At 42.3% G+C, this 21602-nt stretch overlaps 1 protein-coding gene across 12 annotated transcripts in view; it reads left to right on the top strand.

The window, feature by feature from the left end:
- The window catches only part of CACNB2 (calcium voltage-gated channel auxiliary subunit beta 2), a 393564-nt gene that overhangs the window by 345133 nt on the left and 26829 nt on the right, over positions 1-21602 (top strand). For 7 of the 12 annotated variants that reach the window (XM_025930405.2, XM_025930406.2, XM_086714815.1 and 4 more), the window contains 4 exons: positions 9287-9409; positions 11465-11601; positions 15309-15385; positions 20671-20804. In XM_025930405.2, coding sequence (XP_025786190.1) covers positions 9287-9409; positions 11465-11601; positions 15309-15385; positions 20671-20804 — 471 coding nt within the window. Of the gene's footprint in view, positions 1-9286; positions 9410-11464; positions 11602-15308; positions 15386-20670; positions 20805-20949; positions 20970-21434; positions 21497-21602 lie in introns of all 12 variants that reach the window. The other 5 variants (XM_086714810.1, XM_086714818.1, XM_086714819.1 and 2 more) reach the window with 2 other exon arrangements.

Below are 21602 nucleotides of genomic sequence, written 5' to 3'. Positions count from 1 at the left end.
GATAATCTGTTTTGCTTTGTTTTCTGATATTCTGCATGTGAGATCATACGGTATTTGTCTTTTCTGACAACTCACTTAGCATAATGCCCTCAAGGTCTATTCATGTCGTCACAAAGGGCGGGATTTCCTTCTTTTTATGACTAAATAATATTCCATTGAAGCCTGCTTCAGATTCTGTGCCCCCCGCCCCTCCCCCACTCACCCTCTCTCTTTCAAAAATAAACATGAAAAAAATTTTAAATAATACTCCATTCATCTGTCAATGGACACAGGTTATTTCCATGGCTTGGCTATTGTAAATGTGATGCTATGAACATGGAAGTGCAGAGATCTCTTCAACATAGTATTTTTGCTTCCTTTGGATATATTCCCAGAAGAGGAATTGCTGGACCCAAATAGATTTGTTTTAACTTAATTATCTCCTACTTCTAATAGCCGTGTACCAATAGCCTTAGGTCTAGTGATTCCAGAAGGTTGTGAAAATATAGAAGAATTTGCTTCTGCTGTAAACCTCACATGTATCTCTAACAGGAACCTGCAGGCTCACACAGGCCTGGCCTCTGGAACACTAATGCATCTTCCTTTGGTTGTGAGAAAAAGCAAGACCTGTGGCCCCCAAGCTCCCGTTCAGGCATGGTCAAAACTGGATTCTGACATCCACGTCTCAGCAGAGTAGAGCATATGGCGGCATGATGGACTCTTAAAGGGTGCTAGAGGGCATGAGTCAGAGCAAAAGCATCGAGGAAGAGGAACATTTGGGAGGGTTGAGATACTAATGGGCCATCCTTCTGGGTCCGTGGGCTGGACTGTAGTGGCTCTGGATTCAGCCTGGGGCAGGCGGTGGTGAAACCAGTGTGGTTTGGATCTTCAGCATTCTGCCGTACTTGTAACTGTGTGTCGTCGTGTCAGGAGAATTCCACCCCAAGACTGTAAACTGACAAAAGCTCCCCAGGAAACCACAACCGAAGCCAAAGAATCCTTAGCGATACTCCAGCAGCTGCTACGGGAAAGGGACCTAGAAAAGGAATCCTTCCAAAAGTAACAAACTTGCAAAGCAAAGTTAGAAGGCTCCCAGAATAACTGGAAGGCCGGTTAAAATCCTTAAAGTTAGTCCAGGAAACATTTTATCATAAGTAACTTTGCCTGGCTTTTTCTTACCCTTTTCAAATATGGTATATATACTATAAATTCCTTGTGCATATATTCCCTATAGTATAGTCCTCCTATGTATAGTACATTATGCTATAATATAGTAGCTGTGGTCTTTTAGCTCTCCCTCTGCAACATCCTCTGTGGCATTTTTGGAAGCCATGAGACCGCGTGTGTTTTAATATCTCAATTCTCTGTGCGTGAAATTGAGCTTTATATGTTGTGGAAAACAGAAGAAAGAACATTCATATACAAATAAACAAAAATCATGATTTGACATTGTTATTGATTTGTCAGACCACAAAATGATTCAAGTGCAAAGAGGCAGAAATACATGACCTTTACAGTGAATGCCTGTAGTTCCAACACGGGAACTGCTCACTGTTAGCTGTTTTTTAAAAATGGACTAGGGGAGGGGTGCCTGGGTGGCTCAGTCGGTTAAGCGTCTGACTTCAGCTCAGGTCATGATCCCCCAGTTCCTGGGTTTGAGCCCCATGTCGGGCTCTGTACTGACAGCTTGGAGTCTGGAACCTACTTCGGATTCTGTGTCTCCCTCTTCTTCTCTGCCTCTCCCCTGCTCATACACTCTGTCTCTCTCTTTCAAAATTAAATAAATCATCAAAAAAAATTCTTTAAATGGACTTGGGGCGCCTGGGTGGTTCAGTTGGTCCAGCATCCAGCTCTTGATTTCAGCTCAGATCATGATCCCGTGGTTGTGGGATGCAGCCCTGTGTCAGGCTGTGTCCTGTCAGAGCTTGAGATTCTCTCTCTCCCTCTCTCTCTCTCTCTCTCTCTCTGTCCCTCCCCCCAAAATAAATTTAAAAATTAACAAAAATTAAATTGATTAAATTATACAAGGCAGACTTTGACCTGATTTTTTTTTTTTTTTACCTTCTGTCCCAGCCAATTTCTGAGCATTGTGTGAAAAATATAATTTTCAAGTGTTCAGAATTTCACACAGACATTTAAAGGCTTTAAAATTGCCATCACTGTACCCCTCTGAGTGAAAGAACCCAGGCTTTAGAAAGAGATCGCTGGGTTTGAATATCACCTCCATTATTTGTGGCCTAGGAGAAGTTGTTTGAGCCTCACTTTCCTGATCCAGGAAAACCAGTTGTTCTCTGCATAATATACAGCACACCATTCAGACGTCCCATGATGGTAGTTCTTATAATTTTATTATAAGTTGTGCTGCGTACAAGATGAAGAAGGACTTGGAAGAGAAGAATAGTAATTGCTTTACATACGTGTTATTTATTTGTCCCCCTTTCCAAACATATCTGAATGCAGACTGGAAATACCATTGTGAAATGACATAGCCATAGTGTTTTGTTCTTTTCTTTTTTTTTTTAACAAAGTTTATTTATCTAATTTGAGAGCCAGAGAGAGAGAGAGAGAGAGAGAGAGAGAGAGAGAGAGAGAGACAGCATGAGCAGGGGAGGGGCAGAGAGAGAGGGAGAGACAGAGAGCATGAGCAGGGGAGGGGCAGAGAAAGAGGGAGAGACAGAGAGCCTGAGCAGGGGAGGGGCAGAGAGAGACAGGGAGAGACAGCCTGAGCAGGGGAGGGGCAGAGAGAGAGGGAGACAGAGAACCCCAAGCAGGCTCCGCGCTGTCAGCACACAGCCTGACACAGGACTCCCATCTCCTGAACCGTGAGATCGTGACCTGAGCCCAGACCGAGAGTTGGACGCGTTACCAACTGAGCCACCCACGCGCCCCAGCCATAGTGTTTTGAAAACATGTTTGCATAATAGTCTGGATGATGAAATGCTCTGCTCTTCTGCAAGGTGATACTCACTGGCTGAAGAATCTGTTCAGCTTTAGTTCACAGGCTGAAGTGCAGCAAACGTTTAGTTCTGTGCACCAAGATGGCAAGTACAAAACAAAAGTGGTTAACCAACCACCTAAGGCTGTAGAGCACATGGCGGACAGAAGGGACAAAAATGGGCAGAGGAATCCATCAACCTTGTTAACCTGGGCACAGGCGCGTGAGAGGCAGAGACTGGTGGGAAGGTATGTCCCCACCTCACGGGCCCTCCAAACAAGTTAGCTGGGAATCCTGGTAGGAGACAGCAAAAGTAGACCCCAGCAATAGCCCTGGCCTGAGAATAAAGGTCTTAGGCTATTTATGAGGTCAACAGAAGGTGGAATTGAGGATCACGTGGTCTCCCAGTCAACTTACTTACCCCATAGCTTCCGTGGAATAGGGTGATTCTAAATCTAAATCTAGGAAGGGGGAAAATACAGTTTCAAACAAAGAGGGAGGCAAACCATAAGAGACTCTTAAATACAGAGAACAAACTGAGGGTTGATGGTGGGGGCAGGGGGGGACAAGTGATGGGCATTGAGGAGGGCGCTTGTTGGGATGAGCACTGGGTCTTGTATGGAAGCAATGAATCATGGGAATCTACTCCCGAAGCCAAGAGCATACTGTGTTCACTGTATGTTAGCCAACTTGACAATAAATTATATTTAAAAATAAATAAAAATAGAAAATAAATCTAAATCTGCCCTGGGATTTGAGTACTGTTCCACAGTAGTCCTGAGAGGACCTTACCTGGGGCTGTGGGCCACCTTTATATGTGTGCTTGCTGCCTTTCTTCTCCACCTTTCCCGACAGCTGTGACCAAGTCTTTCAGGCACACCTGTGAGGCTCTGGAGGTCAAGAGCATCCAGAGGACAATTTGAGGGGAACCTATGACCTGGGGCAAAGCCCACTCCTCAGAGCGTCCCATTAACTTCTGGTCCAGAGGCCTGGATCAGCCTTGCTTCCCTCAAGACCCAGAGCAGTGTGGGGGCTCAGCATGTCCGACAGCTCTAGATCCGTCTGTCACACCACCACAGTCCCCTCTGTCCTGGTGTTCCTAGGAGGCCTGTGTAGGGCCAGGGCTCCCTGGCTTCTATTTATTTGTTCTTCCTCTTTAGGACTTTGCCTTAACCTGAGGAAGGGAGCAAAAAAAAAAAAAAAAAAAAGAGAGAGAGAATAAACATCCACTGGCCTCAAAGCGTAAATGCCCCGACAATCAGTTATGGCCACAAATTGTTCGAGTGGATCCCATGCGTGTGGAGTGGGGATCAGCTGAACCACGTCCTGGGTCCTGATTGGAGATGTGGCCCTGGAAGAAGCGTAAAAACAAGGCAGGCTTCTGGGCCGTAAGTGCATGTCTGAGTGGGAACGAGGCCGAGAGGCCTGAGTGATGAAAGGAAGGAGTCCTTGAGGCCTTGGACCGTACCGCCAGGAGGCCAGAAATGCAGAGGTCAGCTGAAAGCAGGGTATGTTTAATTTTTAAAAATGGTTTCATGGGATAAAAATGCAAAGATTCCTTAAGACACATTCCCTTGGGACTTCACGTTGGTTAAAAAATAAAGCCCCCGTGACTTAGGACTCTCAAAGAAAATCAGAATTAAAGAGCTAGGATGGTGTAAGCAAAACAAATCTGGGAAAGCCTTACCATGTTTTCCCACCCGAAAGAGTATGAAAGAATCCACGTTGGAGGAAAACATCTTGAATAGAAGAGTGATTTAGCTTGTATCCTATGGCAGGTATTCACCTGTTTTAAATAGTTTGGTCTGAGCAGGGTCACACTGAAAGAGCACAGAGAGAACAGTTCGTGTAGGGCCTTAAAAGACGGGTGAACATGGGCAAACATTTATTTAGGTGTGGCATTTATTACGGTGGATGGCAAGCCCATTTATTGAGCACTCTCTCTGTTCCACGCACTGGCCTGGCCTCGTGCGTGCATTTTTTGTGAGTTGGGTTTTGGGGTTGGGGGGGGGCGTTGGTCAGATTTCACATATAAGTGAGGTGATACAGGAGTTTGCCTTAGTCTAACTTAGCTTAATGCCCTTGGGGTCCAACCGTGTCATTGCAAATGGCAGGATTTCCTGTAACTTGCGACATACGCATTTTCTGAAATCTCGCAATCACCCTGCCGTGTTGGTATTATGACTCTCATTTCAGCCACGAGGAAACATTGCTCAGTGAGAGTAAGAAATATCCCCAGGCCGCTTACCTGGTAAATGGCAGAATCAGCATTCAAATCCAGGCCTTTTAAAATTTTTTTTTTTTTTAACGTTTATTTATTTTTTGGGGACAGAGAGAGACAGAGCATGAACGGGGGAGGGGCAGAGAGAGAGGGAGACACAGAATCAGAAACAGGCTCCAGGCTCTGAGCCATCAGCCCAGAGCCCGACGCGGGGCTCGAACTCACGGACCGCGAGATCGTGACCTGGCTGAAGTCGGTCGCTTAACCGACTGCGCCACCCAGGCGCCCCAGAAATCCAGGCCTTTTAAAATTCCATACGAATGAACCCATACAAACGGAATTGATGTGGAAAACGTCTTCCACATAGTAGGTGCGCTGCTTGAGCTAGTGCTGAAGTGAGTTCAGGGAACCCAAAGCGACATTGTCGTTTGGTCCCTTTGGTTGGCATCCCGGGGTCTTTGTCTCTAGCAGGTTAGCTCTCGTAGTTTGATAAAGCCTTTTTCCTCCTCTCCACTTTCATTGTTGTCTGTTCTAATCTTAGAAATGTGTTCCTGAAGTGAGTATCGTAAGGGGTGGGATTCTGTTGTATAAAGCTGATTCCCATACACAACTCCATATGCAGGGCTAGAATTATTGGTTACGGGAGGTGAGCCAAGGAAGAACGCATGTTCTGTGTTGATGTCTTACCTGTCAGAACAGAAAATTATTATCTGTGGCCCTTGTTCCTACACGCTGGCCTTCACCACGCCTTTAGTTTGTTTTTCTGTTTTTCAGTGTCTCCTCTTCCTGCTACTACCTACAGTCTTTGAAAAGTTAACGTATAGAAGACCTGAGATTTCCATGGGATCCTTTGTAGAGCTGTATATTTAAAATTTATGTCTTCCCATGATGAAAAAACATGACACCACATCTAATCTCTCTATCCTCCAAGGAATAAAAGACCTTCAGGGAGGGGCGCCTGGGTGGCTCCGTTGGTTGGGTGTCTGACTTCAGTTCACGGGTTCGAGCCCCGCATCAGTTCTCTGCTGTCAGAGAGGAGCCTGCTTCAGATCCTCTGTCTCCTTCTCTCTCTGTTCCTCCCCCACTTGCTGTTTCTCTCAAAATAAATAAATAAACTTAAAAAAAAAAAAAAAAAAAAAGACCCTGAGGGAAATGATCATGCTAACATAAAAAAAAATATTTTGGATCTGTATTTTTATGATGCAAAACTCTCCTGAATAATAGAAAGATGTATTCAAGAAAATCCTATTTCTGGGGCACCTACGTGGCTCGGTTGGTGAAGCGTCCGACTTTGGCTCAGGTCACGATCTCACAGTTTGTGAGTCCGAGCCCCACGTTGGGTTCTATGCTGACAGGTCAGAGCCTGGAGCCTGCTTCAAATTCTTTTCTCTCTCTCAAAAATAAATAAACAGTAAAAAAATTAAAAAGAAAATCCTATTTCTGGCAGCAAACCCAAATCTGATTAAGACTACATCTTCTTTTAAAGGGCACCATTGTATAGTGCTGGTTGCAGTTTAAAATGGAGCAGCCTGTTTAGACAGTAGTTTGGAAAAGAATTGAAAAAGGTTTTGGTAACTCATGGCTTACTCATGCTACCCCTGGGAATCTGTCCCAGGGAAAGAATTCTAAATAGAAAGAAGCTTTTCACATACAGATTTTTTGAAGTAGAATATTTATCATAGTGAAAAAAATATAAACTCCAGTATCAAAAAAAGGTAAATGGTTTGAATAATTTTAAATGGCAGATTTAAAAAGCATATTGCATGAAAATAGCTGGATAAAAATGAAATACCTTATGATTATAGCTGTGGGAGTAAAATCTATGTATTTAAAGAAATTTCCAGAAAAAATGGAAGCACCATCACTATCAATGATTGTGTTTCAGTGAAACAATTACGGGCAACTTTTTTTTGTTTCTTTTTTTACAGTCTCTATTTCCATTTGAGGATGAGTACCTTTTATATCAGTGAAGATCATAGTGGATAACAAGAATTAGATTCTAGAGATTTATGCCCAGTTTATGTCTACTATGCTCTTGCCCAGAATGTGGTAGCCTTTCTCAGTCTGCATATTGTGGATGGATCTGTGTGACTTCATGGCTTTTAGCTCAGTCCTCGACCCAGACAACAGTTCTGTAGAACAAATTAAATTTGGAAGTAAAGATGGACTCTCTATTCCAAATCCCTCCTTTCCCTCCTGACAAGCAGAGTCAAAGAAGAGCTCCTTCAGAAGCGAGAAACGGCTCAGAAAAAGTCCACTGGCCCATAACATAAAGAAACACAATGCCACTTAAGACAATACCACTTTTGTCTTTCTCTGACCGACCTATTTTGCTTCGCGTATTACATTCTAGTTACTTCCATGTTGTTGCAAACGATGAGATTTCATTCTTTTTGATCGCGAGCAATATCCCATTGTATATGTGTATCACATCTTCTCTATCCATTCATCAGTCGATGGATATTTGGGCTCTTTCCATAATTTGGCTATTGTTGATAGCACTGCTGTAAACATTAGGGTGCATGTACCCCTTCAAATGAGCATTTTTGTATCCTTTGGATAAATACCTAGTACTGCAATTGCTGGGTTGTAGTGTAGTTCTATTTTTAGGTCTTTGAGGAGCCTCCATACTGTTTTCCAGAGTGGCCACACCAGTTTTCATTCTTCCCCTTTCTCCATATCCTTGCCAACATCTGTTGTTTTCCTGAGTTGTTAACTTTAGCCGTTCTGACATGTGTAAGGGGGTATATCATTGTGGCTTTGATTTGTCTTCGCCTGGTGATGAGTGATGTTGCGCGTCTTTTCATGTGTCTGTTAGCCTTCTGGATGTCTTCTTTGGAAAAGGGTCTATTCATATATTCTGCGCATTTCTTCACTGGGTTATTTGTTTTTTGGGTGTTGAATTTGATAAGTTCTTTACAGATTTTGGATACTAACCCTTTAGCAGATATGTCGTTCGCAAATATCTTCTCCCATTCTATCAGTTGTCTTAGGAGGGCGCTTGTTGGGCTAAGCACCAGGTGTTTTATGTAGGTGATGAATCACTGGCTTCTGCTCCTGAAACCAATACTATACGATATGTTAACTAACTTGAATTTAAAGAAATAAATTTTAAAATGTTTAAAGTTTATTTATTTTCAGAGAGATAGAGAGAGGGAGTGGGGGAGGGGCAGAGAGAGGGAGAGAGAAAATCCCAAGCAGGCTCCACACTGTCAGTGTTGAGCCTGATGCAAGGCTTGAAGTCACAAACGGTGAGATCATGACCTGAGCCGAAACCAAGAGTCGGACGCTTAACTAAGCCACCCAGGTGCCCCCAAATAAATAATTTTTTTTAAAAAAAGGTACCACTTTTCACCATTTCTGAGCTTACCTATTTTTCCACCTTGCGGGTAAACAGGAATTGCCTAACTAGAGGGCAAATACTTACCTGTAAATTTTCAAAGCATCAAATAACAAAGGGTACCATCTTTAATGGCTGACCCAACTCAAGGAGGAAAAAATAATAGAATTAAATGTCATTGATTTTCATAATTCCCTGCAGCCTTCAAGAAGATATATTCTCTGGTTCTTTTTTTCACCCAAAACGCTGTCCTTCCTGCAACTATGTTATTAATTAAAGTAGCTGTTTGGGGTAGGAGTGGTGGTTGCTAAGTCTTTTTCACTGAAAGCAGAGAAGGGGCACTTTATCTCTTGTGCTTTCCAAGAGAACGGTGGCCTTTTTCTAGTTTGGAAATGGGCGGTATGTGGCTGAGAGCGGAAAGATTTTACATGTTGTGAATACTAATAATCTGTTTTGTGATAAACAACCGAGGTGGAAAACCAGCAACGATGACAGTAGAGGGGCCCCTAGGTGGCTCAGTTGGTTGAGCTTCCGATTCTCGATTTCGGCTCGGGTCCTGACCTCACGGTTTGTGGGATTGAGCCCCACATCAGGCTCAGTGCTGACAGTCAGAGCCTGCTTGGGATTCTCTCTCTCTCTAAAAAAGTAAATAAAAACTTTAAAAAGAAATGACAGTAGATATTCGGTGTCTGTTTGTATGTTGGAGGGGAAAGGGAGGAACACTGTTGTGTTTTTGGTTTTGGTTTTTTGGGTTTTTTTTTTGTTTTTTTTTGTTTTTTTACTTTTTTCTCCCTTTCTTTTCCCTCCTTAGACAAAGCCCGTTGCATTTGCTGTTCGGACAAATGTCAGCTATAGTGCAGCCCACGAAGATGATGTTCCAGTGCCAGGCATGGCCATCTCCTTCGAAGCAAAAGATTTTCTGCATGTTAAGGAAGTAAGGAAAATAATTTGAATTTCTACCCGCCTGATGTTTTCACCTTGAAACATCATTTCTTATTTCTTATTGCCATGAAATAGCATTGCGTAGAGCTCCACTTGCATAACATGCACAAATTCAGCGCCTCTCAACCTTTTCTAATATAAATATAACCTTTTTAAAGAAGAAAGAAGTCACAGGCCTCTTGCAGTTAACCTCAGGGCTCCCCTGGGCTCTGTGACCCAGAAATTGGGAAATACTGGAGTAGATGATCCTTTTTTTATGCTTAACCTGTACTTTTCTTTTAATTTTTAACCTTGGCTGCATGTCGAGTCCCTCTCATGTCTCAAGTTTAACCATCTGGGGGAGAGTTAATAATAATACCTAGAATTCATGATCTCTCCTCTCTGCTGACAATGTCTGAAGGCGGACCACTGGTGCCCTGATCCTCCTTTGGGGAGTAAATGTCTGAAGCGGAGGGAGAATCGTGGGAATTGGAGCCATTGATGCAAGAAGCAGATAGCCAGACGCTCCCTTTTCCTCCATGCCGGAGGTCTCCACCTGCCAGTTAACAATGACTCCTGCCTGTACATTGGAAAAATTCACCCTTAATTAAGGCTTATTTTGAGTCAATATTTACCAAATACCAGCTGTGCAGAACATGGCATTAAGCGACCAGAAATTCCCCCTCAATGATGTTCTCAGTGTGTGAGCATGAGGTTTCCCCGGACCTGCAGGAGTGACCATTGGAACAGACTTCCATCTAAGGGACGATGTGTCAGGAAGAATGTATGTAAATTTAGCTGCTCACTAAAGTAAAGGAGGTGAGGACTCCCAATTCAAAAAGCCTAGTCAATGGGGTGCCTGGGTGGCTCAGTCGGTTGAGCGTCCGACTTCGGCTCAGGTCACGATCTCACGGACCGTGAGTTCGAGCCCCGCGTCGGACTCTGGGCTGATGGCTCAGAGCCTGGAGCCCGCTTCCAGTTCTGTGTCTCCCTCTCTCTCTGCCCCTCCCCCGTTCATGCTCTGTCTCTCTCTGTCTCAAAAATAAATAAACGTTAAAAAAAATTTTTTTAAATAAATAAATAAAAAAGCCTAGTCAAGACTCTAATAAAAAAAATTTATTAAAGAAAAAATAAATCCGTACTCTAAAACTCTGTGTAGTAAAGAGGTGTAGAGAGGTACAGTTTTAGCCTCGATTCAGAAATGTTTTTATATGTGTAAGAAAAAAAAAAAAGCCTGGAGAATTGAGAACCTACCATTTCGTTAACTTTTTAGAAAGAGATATGAAATACTGGCTGGAAAGGAAAGACCATAAAAGCTGTCAGAAATGGTGGCATGCCTACAATCTGACTTCACAGGCAGAAGTTAGGTTAATCCAGGGTCCCGTTCTGATGGCTGATGCTTAAAGACAGATCTCTTCTCTACCATGGAAGGAAAAGAAAAACAGAGTGGCCAGTCTTCTTTGAAATGTTCAAGAATAGACTGGCAAAGTACTATTCCATTGAGAGGATTAAAAACAAATCATAAAGATGTAGGATAAACATTCTATCTGCAAGAGAGGAATTGTCAACATCCACGTAAATGGAGAAATCATCTGTGAACACCATACCATTGTAACTATAAACCTGTTTGCATAAAGGGAAATTTGGCCCCGGAACAAAATATTTCAGGTAGATTTCAGTATTTATCTCTGACTCTTAATATTTTTAAGCAATCTGATTACAGAAGAGAACTCTGTAGCACTCCCTGGTTCTTAATGGGAAGAATTGTGAATATTTGAACCAGGGGCCTGCAGAGGCCGCACCGAAGTTCAGGCTAATCTCACACAGTACCAGGAAAGAGAATGAGGGGTAAATCCTATGGTGAATTGCTGAGGTCACTGGCCATACTTCAGTCTTACCTGTTCAACCCATGAAAGCCTTAGGCTTTCTCCAGTTGTGATGTTGAGGCATAGTTAACTGTATTCGCCATAATATTTCTCTCCACTGAAAATAGTTCATGTAGAAGAAAAACAATCTGAATACATGAACTTCTGTGCACTGATCGTAACAAATTTGATTTTGCGTTTAGAAATTTAACAATGACTGGTGGATAGGGCGATTGGTTAAAGAAGGCTGTGAAATCGGATTCATTCCAAGCCCAGTCAAACTAGAAAATATGAGACTACAGCATGAACAGAGAGCCAAGCAAGGGAAATTCTACTCCAGGTATGAGAAAAACATCAAGTGTCTTTGTAAACGTCCAGACTGTGTCATCATTTATGTCCTCTTGTTTTCTGTGTTCCACAGTCTTTATTATGTGTTGAAAAGCAGACTGGTGATATGGTTTATTGATAGAATCACAAATCCTGCATTTTAAAGCCTTCATCCCAGCATCTGATTGTCATCTTATTTGGGAGAGAATCAAATTAATTGTTGTCGTTAATCATAAAGGCATGGAGTATTAAATGTGGGCTTCAGTGCAGAGGAAATTCTCAAGTCCTCATCTCTTACCGAAAACACTGGGACACTGAGCAGCCTTCATGACTAATCCGAGTATCCGTGGTAGCTGCCTGGCATGGCAGGAAGGTGTTTTAGAGATGATGGTCTTAGACTTCACTGGCGAAGAGCAGGTCTTGTGACCTGTTACTTCATTTTCACTTAGGAAACTCAATTTTCAGTTCTACCCATCGCTAAGCACGTAAAGGGAAACTCAATATGAAACCAGTTAACGCTGCCTTTGCAGATAGCAATTAAATGAGTTATGTAATAAGCTGGGGCTGAATAATCCTTCTTAGGATTCTTGAGGTTGTGTGCCCCTCATTAAAAGAATCACTGGAGGAGCTACTCAGACATGGAGTGAATTTGAAATTGAACCCTATGCAGACGAGTCCGAGAACATGGCCTGATTCTTCTGCTTCTCCTTGTCGGAAGGGATGTGATTGGGGCAAACCTTTTCATTAATGTGAATTGCTAGGTTTCTATTTTCTTGGTTATATTTTGTTTCTATAATGCTGGAAGATCCTTTGCCAATGGTAATATTTTAGCACAGGCAAGATTTTCTTCCCCCAAGTATCTGCAAATAAGTCATCTAGAAGATCTTTTTTTTGGTTTGAAACATCCCTATTTTGTAACTGTCAGGCTGTTTGGGTTCAGGTGGATTCCTCCCTTATTTGAAACCTCTCCCCCATTATTTGGCTGTCATTAATCCCTGGGCTACTGGGGGCTCTCAGATTGTGAGATGCATTTAGTCCTATAAAAGTGGATGCACGCAGATCAACAGTGCATGCACATTTCACTTGTAGGGTGTTAGAGATCGGATCCTATTCATAAAATTTCCAGCGTTCTCCTGGAAAAATTGTTATTTTTCTAATCTCTGTATTGATAGTAGTCTCTCAGTACTAACTAGTAAAATCTTATAATGTGAAAAAGTTTTCTTTTCATAGGGTATATATATTGCTGTTTTGACTTTGGTGGGATATAGTTTGTTGAGGTTTGAAGTGATCTCAGATAGGGGATTGTTTTGATTTTGTTTGTTGAGGATAATTCAGTATTTTCAAGCATTTACCTGGTCAAACAAGTTTAGGACAGTACTTGGTAATAGCAAATTACCTTAAAGCTGTTCCCAGCCTTTAATCTGTTCAGCCTATGAATCTGGATAGTGGGAGGGGGATATTTTTCAGGGGTCTACTAAAATTATCTTGAACGTTTCTTGGTGCATGTCTTTGGAATCGTGTTTTGTAGAATGTATTGTAGGAAATTTGGGATGGGTTTTTACGGAGATAGACTTGTATATCTTTCTCTGCTTATTCACGTACAAACTGAGAATACTTCCCAAGGAGTAGGAAGGGAGAAGCTTTGGCCAACGTTGTTAAGGAAGCGCGGTTTCCTCTGCCTCCCAAGCGGGCATCCCTGGTCTGATGTCGGTCATCAGCTCAGCTTTATAAGAACCTGTGGGCACAAGAAGCATGAGCGTTTCCACTTCACGGATGAGGCGACAGGCAAAGAAGCTAGGGAACTTGAGCAAGCTTGCACAGCTTGTAAGTGGTAGAATGAGGATGAGAACTCGATCCATCTGACTGTAGCCAGACCGCAGACGGACGACCATGCTATGCCGCACGTCGTGTGGCAAGGGCCCGTTTTTATTTACTATATTAGATCGTATTGCTTTTGCATTTTTTCCCTTAAAGGACCATATAAACTATCTGTATTTGGGGAGTAACGCCTCATAACTTATTCTAGGGAGCTAGGTGACCTTTACTAGACCTTGGATCTTTTCTTTTGATTTTCTTGATTTTATTTTGTCCTGGTTACCTAAGTTTTTGCCTCAGTATGTGAAGGTGTTTTTACTTTCAGAGGTCTTAGGTTTGTCTTCTAACATCCGAAATACGGTTCGATTCTGAGGACATAGCCAGCATTCAGCAGTACGTAAAAAGCCTGATGTTTTTTAAATTATAAAAATCAACCGACATCAAAAGTGGCAAGTGGGGGCAGAGCTCAAGAATGTGGCATTTGTCTGGAATTAAAAGTTAAGGGCAAATTTGCATTTTGAACATTTTGACTATTTGCAGTGGTTGTCGAAATTTTACACAATTCAAATAATACTTTGACTTTTATTAAAATTCAAAGAGAATGTAAAACAGACCCATGCTTGAACTGAAATTAGACTCAGTACCTTAGAAAAAGGAAAAGCAAAACCAAACACACACAAAACGTCTGGAAGAAAATGTTTTGGTCCTGGTAATGGGTATTCTTACAGCTTCTATAAATACCACTTTTTATTAATTTTATATGCAGTCTGGTATTATTAACTGTACTGGAGTACCTCTTAAGAATTGGGAAAAAGATACAGAGGCCTCCTGCTAGCTATTAAAGTTTTTGACGTTTGTCTATTTTATGCATCAAAATGCCAGAATAGCAGCAATACGGTTGAGCCTGGTTATTGATATTTTAGTGGAATTCATATTTTTATCTTAATGTTTGTGTAACTTAAACATTGCCCTTTGGTGCATAGACACTGTAGCAAATTCTTTCAAGTACACCCACGATTGGCTCTGATAATAAACGTTAGGCGCTAAGATCGCCTTGCCAAAACTGCCTGTCACTCTTGTACGATATTCCTTTCCATCTTCTTCCTTAAGGGGCCATTTGGTAGTAGGGCATTTAGCATGCTGGTATGCCGGTGAAAAAACATAAACGCTCTGATTCCGATAACTTTATCCCGTAAAGTTGCTAAGACGCTGGCGTGTCTTGTTTCGGATTTTAGAATTTGGTGGTTCTGAAGTACACGCTCTTCAGTTTGTGCCTAAAATCCCCAAGTTGAATCCTCCGTGGTAGGCAGGCTTGAGACATGTTCCGAATACTAACTACTATCAGAGGGTTAAATCACAGAACACTTGTGTGTGTCATGCTCCGTTGTGGATCTTTTAAAGGTTAGCAAGTTGAGTATTGCTGTGTTTTTCTTTTGTAGGTTGCTCACGAAAGCTTGCGTACTTTCAATCTTAATACACTGAAAGTAACCCAGCTAAGGCAGAGAAGCAGAAACCACACAAGAAGGAAGTCATAAGTTTTGGTGTTAACTTTAAGGTTCTGTGCATTACTTCAGAAGGTCGCTAACATAAAAAGCAAAGGGCATCAGTGGTTATCTCTCTGTGATGCTGGTGGAGAGCGTGAGGGCCGCAGATATTACCCTAGTTCTCTTCCATTCTCTCAGGGCCTTTTAAAATTAAACCTTGAATTTGAAACAGAGACTATTACATGGCTGTTTCAAGTACTCCAGGAATCTCCGCTGGGAAATTATTATTTGCCTCCTTGTAGGAAAGACAAGTTTAAAGTTCAATAAAAAGACAATGACTAATCATGTTTATTGAGCAATAGAAATGTTCTAATGTCTGAAATAAGCATCAGGTGTAACATAAATTTTTGCTTTACTTCAGTAAATCAGGAGGAAATTCATCATCCAGTTTGGGTGACATAGTACCTAGTTCCAGAAAATCTACACCTCCATCGTCCGGTAAGTAGGTAATAAGTGCGAAACGGTACATTCTGCATTTCATGCTTTCCCCAGTCTGACCTAGTTGTGTGAATTTACATACCCAGAATCACCGCCTGAACCCTAGAAAGGTTCAAATTGATCGGACATAAGAATGCTCACATGGGGTAAGAAACAATATGGGGAAATTTTGGCAGGGCTTGGAAAAAAGGAAATATGTCAATGTGTTCGCTGTAAGCTGCTTGGATGACCAAAGTGATGAATGTATTTAACTTTTTTATCCCTACGTACTTCACATGGTGCCCAGCACGTCGTCCTGGGCAGTAAATGGGTGAATACCCACCATCAGATACGGTGTAATGTGCGTTGGCCTCACTGTTAAATAAAAGGAAAAGAAGGATAAATGCTTTGGAAAGGCAAGGAAAGGAGAATAAAATGATGGAGTGATTGGCCTGACACGAGCTTTACCCAAAAGGCTCTTTGGAAGATTTAAGAGATACGTAGAAATATTGAAAAAGACAGAAACACTCATAGGAAGAGTAACTACTGTTTTCTTTCCAAAGCAGTGGAGAAGCACACCACATTAAATTTGAATTCAGATAAAGATTGAATAATTTTTTTAGTATAAGTAAGTATTGTATGAGAAATACTTACAGTAAAAAAAAATTGTTTATCTGAAATTCAAAGTGGACTGTATTTTTCTTCAGTAAATCTGGCAACTCTGGGGGCGCCTGGGTGGCTCAATCAGTTGAGCGTACGACTCTTGCTTTCGGCTCAGGTCAGTCTCATGGTTCGTGGGATCGAGCCCCACATTGGGCTCTGTGCTGACAATGCAGAACCTGCTTGCTTGGGATTCTCTCTCTCCTCCTCTCTGCCCCTCCCCTGCTCACTCTCTCTCTCTAAAAATAAATATACATTAAAAAAAAATAAAGCTGGCAACTCTACCCTTCTCTGTAGAACTTGGAGTTCTATATGATTAGGAGGCCAGTTGGTGGAACTGCAGAAAGCCCAGGATTATCAGAATCTTAGTTTGCTAAGAGAGGCAACTGGGACTCAGAGGAGGACTCCAGGGAGTTACCAGCAGAGCATTTGAGTGAAATGATTCCTCGTGTGATTCCAAGGAAGCTGGAAGAGGGAAGCGTATACATCCGCGGAGAAGGTAGGGAAGTAGGTGCCCTCTAAGTGGTGTGTCTGAAGAACAGGATTCCCCTCGGACTCCTGATCAGGCCTCGTTGCTGAATGTTGGTGGCTTTTAGAGACCAAAGGTTTCTTAATAAAAATGATACAGCTTCTTTAAGTGCAAAATCTGAGCACAATAAGAAATAAATCATTTTAGGATGCATATTGATTTCAAAAACCATGTACGTACAGCTTGCAATAATTCTAAGTTGCCCGAAATTAAGTAAGATCGTACGTTTGAAATGAAAATTGAAGCCCTTTTGATGTTAGGTAAGGCTCATGCCTTCCCTTCATCAGTGGAGGGTAGCTACTTACTGAACGCACAGGGGAAAGGAGGCTGATCTCCACACCTTCTCAAATATGTAAAGTTACCGAGATTATGATATCAAGCTGTACCCTTCATATATATCTTAAAGACTGTCTCAGAGGCTCCGGAGGACTGCCACTAGGCTCCTGAAACGGGGAAATGTCACATCATATTGGGAAAGAACTGCAGCCCCGTGCCCAGAAGTCCACGCCACTCCTGTAGACGAGAAGATTCTTCCATTTCCATAAACTGGGCTGTGGCCTTCTAATGGTTTTGGCGATGTGAGAGCAGGCCACGTGCATTTTGAAGAGTGAGTTAGTGTGTTTGTAAAATAACATTTCATTTTTGCAGGCAAGTGTCCTTCATCACTAAAACAAAAGTCCAAGTTACTACAGCAAGGTCAAGATGATTTAAAACTTGACACAGGTTTTCTACAGATGCAGGGCTTTGCAATACCTTTTCACGAATAGCAAGAATAGAAAACACTTGGGACTGAAAAGACTGGAGACATTTGCCAACCACAAAATTTATAACAGGAACCTGCTAAAATTTTCATATTTCAACTTCTCTGAAGGAAACCTTCGGAGAACTTCTGCAGAGATGTTTCCCCACCCCACCTGCAGGGTAGACTGCCTAATTCATCCAGTGTGGATTGGCCTGCAAAGGTAGCTTTTATCTTTATTTCCCAGAGGCCCTGTCTACAATTCACCTCACCCATCGCTAGACCAAGGAATATAAGCATTTGCCTAAAGTAAATATTCTTGGAGGTTCTCAAGGATTTGGAAAAGGAAGAATTTCCACTTCATATCTGAGTGACTGGGTGGTAGTCAGTTACGGAACACACCCCCCCCCACACTTACACGCATATGCCCACACGGGTCCCCCCAGGACGCCACTCCACCAGACCCAGGGGTCTTAAGGTGAAGTTTACAATTTAGATTTCAAAAAATGTTTCCGAGGGTCTCTACCAGAAAAAAAAAAAAAAAAAAAAAAAAAAAATCATTCTAGTGAGGACCAATAAAAGAAGCTATTTTCATATTTATGGAAGTAGTTTTTCCCACGTAAATACTAATGTTTGCTAAGGTCTGTAAACACAAGTATAAAACAGAAAAGGGGTAACCATCTGAGTCTAATAAAGTGTATGGAACTCTGGCCGAATGTTTTAGAATTCTCTGCACTTCAGAGTGAACCCTGATGGCTTTTAAATTTAAGTTAACCATAAGTCAGAACTAATCAGCTGGAAAGTTCTCATTTGGGGGTTTTGAGCCCTTGTGTCCAAATACAGGTAAATTTCAAACCTGACTCGGGTTTTGAGGCTATGCGTGGGTCGCCAAACATCTGGGCAGTATCACAGCTGAACTTTTTATGCATATCCACTCCTACTATAAAATTTAAAAAAAGAATCCATCCACTGGGGTACCTGGGTGGCTCAGGTAAGCATCCGACTTCAGCTCAGGTCATGATCTCCTGGTTCTTGAGTTAGAGCCCCACGTCGGGCTCTCTGCTGTCAGCATGGAATCCACTTCAGATCTTCTGTCCCCCCCTCTCTCTCTCTGCCCTTCCCCTACTTATGCATGCTCTCTCTCAAAAAAAAAAAAAAAATTTCAAGGATTAAAAAAAAAAGCCCATGCACTGATCAGAGCAGACTAGATTCAATGGCCAAATCATAAAATCTAATTCATGAACTTTGCAATCCCAGGGTCCTGTCAGTTCTCACATGCCAGTAGGTAACCCTCGATTTCAGAAAGGCTCTCAGGAAGTACTCTCCCCAGAAGGTCGCCTTTATAAGCCCAAGAAAAGATGAGGAAGGTAAAAGTGTATGGGCACGTGCCACCAGAAGGGAAAATGATCTGACGTTGGTTAAGAGAGGTATTAGAAATCGTGAAAAACCGACCCCAATCCTCTCCATCGTATCCAGGAAGACACTAACAACCTGCTTCCTGAGTGGGGATACAAGGAACACCTTACAGGGTTGTACAAAAGCATCCATTCAACCCCGTGGGCACATTTTGTAGTGTTCCCATCAAACACTACATGCTGAACCTTTTAGCGCCTCAGTATGCATGGATGCTGCACAAAGAAAGACTTCATTACCAGGGAGGTCTAACTAAATATTTGGAATTAACTCAGCCTGTTATTACCTTCACTGGAGAGAGAGAATCCCACCTGCTGTTTCCGCAAGCAGTAGTTGATGTGTGCAATATCATGCAAACAGTGCCGGGGAGTTCCTTCATCGCCTGCCTCCGACCTAATCCGATGAATCAAAGGAACAGTTAAACGAGGGTTTCGTTTCGTTTTCAAAAGGCTGAGTCACCTAATATCCGTAATCGCTTCAGAATTGAAGAGTGATGTGACGGCTGCCGGGTGACCTGCCCCCGTCGAAACGGTCAGCAGCGGCTGCCGTTGCGTGAACCCGATGTGTTCCTCAACTGTCATGCCCAGATGGCAGTGAAGATATCTCTGAAGATACTGTGGGTTTTTGTTAGACGGAGTAGATTTTCTCCTATTCCTTTCCATGATCTCAACTAAAGCATAGACTGATTTTCTCCTGAGCTCACCTCTGTGGTACCTTCCTGAATCCTGACAGTGAGGATGCAAGCCCTCTTGGAAAGCACAGGGGGCTGGAGAAGGAAGGGTACCTGGTGGAGAGAGGGCTCACCTGGAGAGGCAGCGGGGTGCAGGGACGGGGCAGGGGCTCGCAGAGGCAAACCTGGGTTCCGAGACCTGGCCCTGCCGAGTTTTTTGCCAAGAACAAGTCCCTGAAACTCTTTAAGAGTTTATCATCTCAGCCTTAAAAATAAGAGGGTTGAAAGCGATCTTCCAAATACTTTCCAGCCCTGATTGTGCAGTGGAGAAAATTCTGTAGTAATGGCACGTGGAAGCATTTTATAAAGTTCAAAATGAGATTATGGATCATTTTTCACTTAACGCTTAATCTTTAAGTGCTGCAGTTTTCAAGGCAGAAGGTTTTAAACGTGAAATCAGGTTGAACCCCAAACCTAAACCTCTTGCTCTCCAGACAAGGAGACCGGTGCCACATTCTCTTGGGTCTTTGTGTCCCTCCTCTCTGCCTCTCTTATTAGATCCAGTGGCTTTACACAAATCACTGGAAGTCCCCTTATGTCATTAGAATCATTTCATCTGGAGATCGTGGGGTCCAGTGCTTTCTAATTAGTAACTAATGAGGGGGATACAACCATTTTGAAATAGTTTTAATGCTGTCCTTCCTGGAACACTCCCTGAATCATTTGCCTCGTGTACGACTCCTTTCTCCGCGTTGCCTGAATTTAGGATTTTCTATTCTCACGTTCGCTCAAATTCCTGTTGCATTTTTAGCGAAGCTTTTCACGTTGCCCTTTTTTTCCCACAAAATCAAGCAAAACTCAGAAGCCTGGGGCACACCGCGATAAAGGTTTCCAAGAGTAGTTGCTCATTATCTAAAAGCTGAGTTAAGGTATCGGGAGACGTGAAGCCAAATGTTCTGTACCATACTTATATACAGTTGATGTGGAAAAATGTCAGTGTTCTGTTTGAAGCTACACCTTAAAAATGTTTCTCCGGAAATATTATCTGAGAGATCTAGCATAACTTTGTTCAAGCAAACCTATCACGAAGGGGATCTTTTGGTGTTGTTCGATTTGATTACATGGCATTCTTAACGTGCCTTACCTTGAAATTTTACTTTGTTTACTGTGCTGAGCACTCGTGATAGATCTTTTACTGTGGTTAGTTTTATTTGCTTTCATTTTATTTTTTTTTTATAACCTGTTTTTCCTCTCCTGTCTACCTGATGATTTTTGAATTGTTTGTCTGTATATAGCTATAGACATAGATGCTACTGGCTTAGATGCAGAAGAAAATGATATTCCAGCAAACCACCGCTCCCCTAAACCCAGTGCAAACAGTGTAACGTCACCCCACTCCAAAGAGAAAAGAATGCCCTTCTTTAAGAAGGTAACATTAACTTCCAAGCTCCCGTCTGCTCAACTGCTCAACCGCACTGCGCCACACTTCTCGTCCTGTTGATTGTCTGCGTCTTTTGATAAGCCAATAACGTGCATGCTCTGTTATTCTTTGTTTCTTTTCCACGCTGCTGTAGCTAAGCAGAAGCAGAGATCGGTAAGTTTACATTGACATAAGCTGTGTTTATCCTGCCACTGGCATCATTAGCATTAAGTCCCACGGTTTTATTAAACGCAGTCATTTCTGTCCCAAGAAAAGAACCTATCAAACAAGCTCATGGAGTCCATGCATTTCAAACTGACTAAATTCAGGGAGTGACCTGTTCAAGCGCTATTACAGTACTTATCCTTTTTGATGGAATAATATCTACCACCAAGGGAATTTGTTTAAACCTTCCAAGATGTCAAAACACTGACAACTCCATATAATGCACCTGTATTGTGCATGCTTATTCTGTCTGTCTTTGTCTCTTTTCTTTTTTCCAGAAATTTAACTTATATCAAGCATATTAAAACCATGATTAGATTCTGATTGATGATATCCAGATACAATAGCTTGTACTAAAAAAAAAAAATGATTCAATTTTTAATTTAGTCAGTATTTAAACTTCTGATCCACTAGGTGCAAACTCTGCAGATGAACAAGACCAGTGGAAAACTGCAGGCTTGTTTTGGCGGTTTACTGTGAGTTTTTCCTATTGTCATATATAAATCCTCTCCCGATGTTCTTGCCTTCTCCCATAGTCAGGTCGCAGCATCTCACCTGTTGGATAACAGGGCGGTGGCCGTG

Source organism: Puma concolor, chromosome B4 (assembly GCF_028749965.1).
Source record: "Puma concolor isolate L17-30 chromosome B4, mPumCon1.1.hap2, whole genome shotgun sequence".
Taxonomy (NCBI): domain Eukaryota; kingdom Metazoa; phylum Chordata; class Mammalia; order Carnivora; family Felidae; genus Puma; species Puma concolor.
The sequence above is the reverse complement of the archived record's forward strand: the minus strand, read 5'-3'. Positions and strand labels throughout refer to the sequence as shown.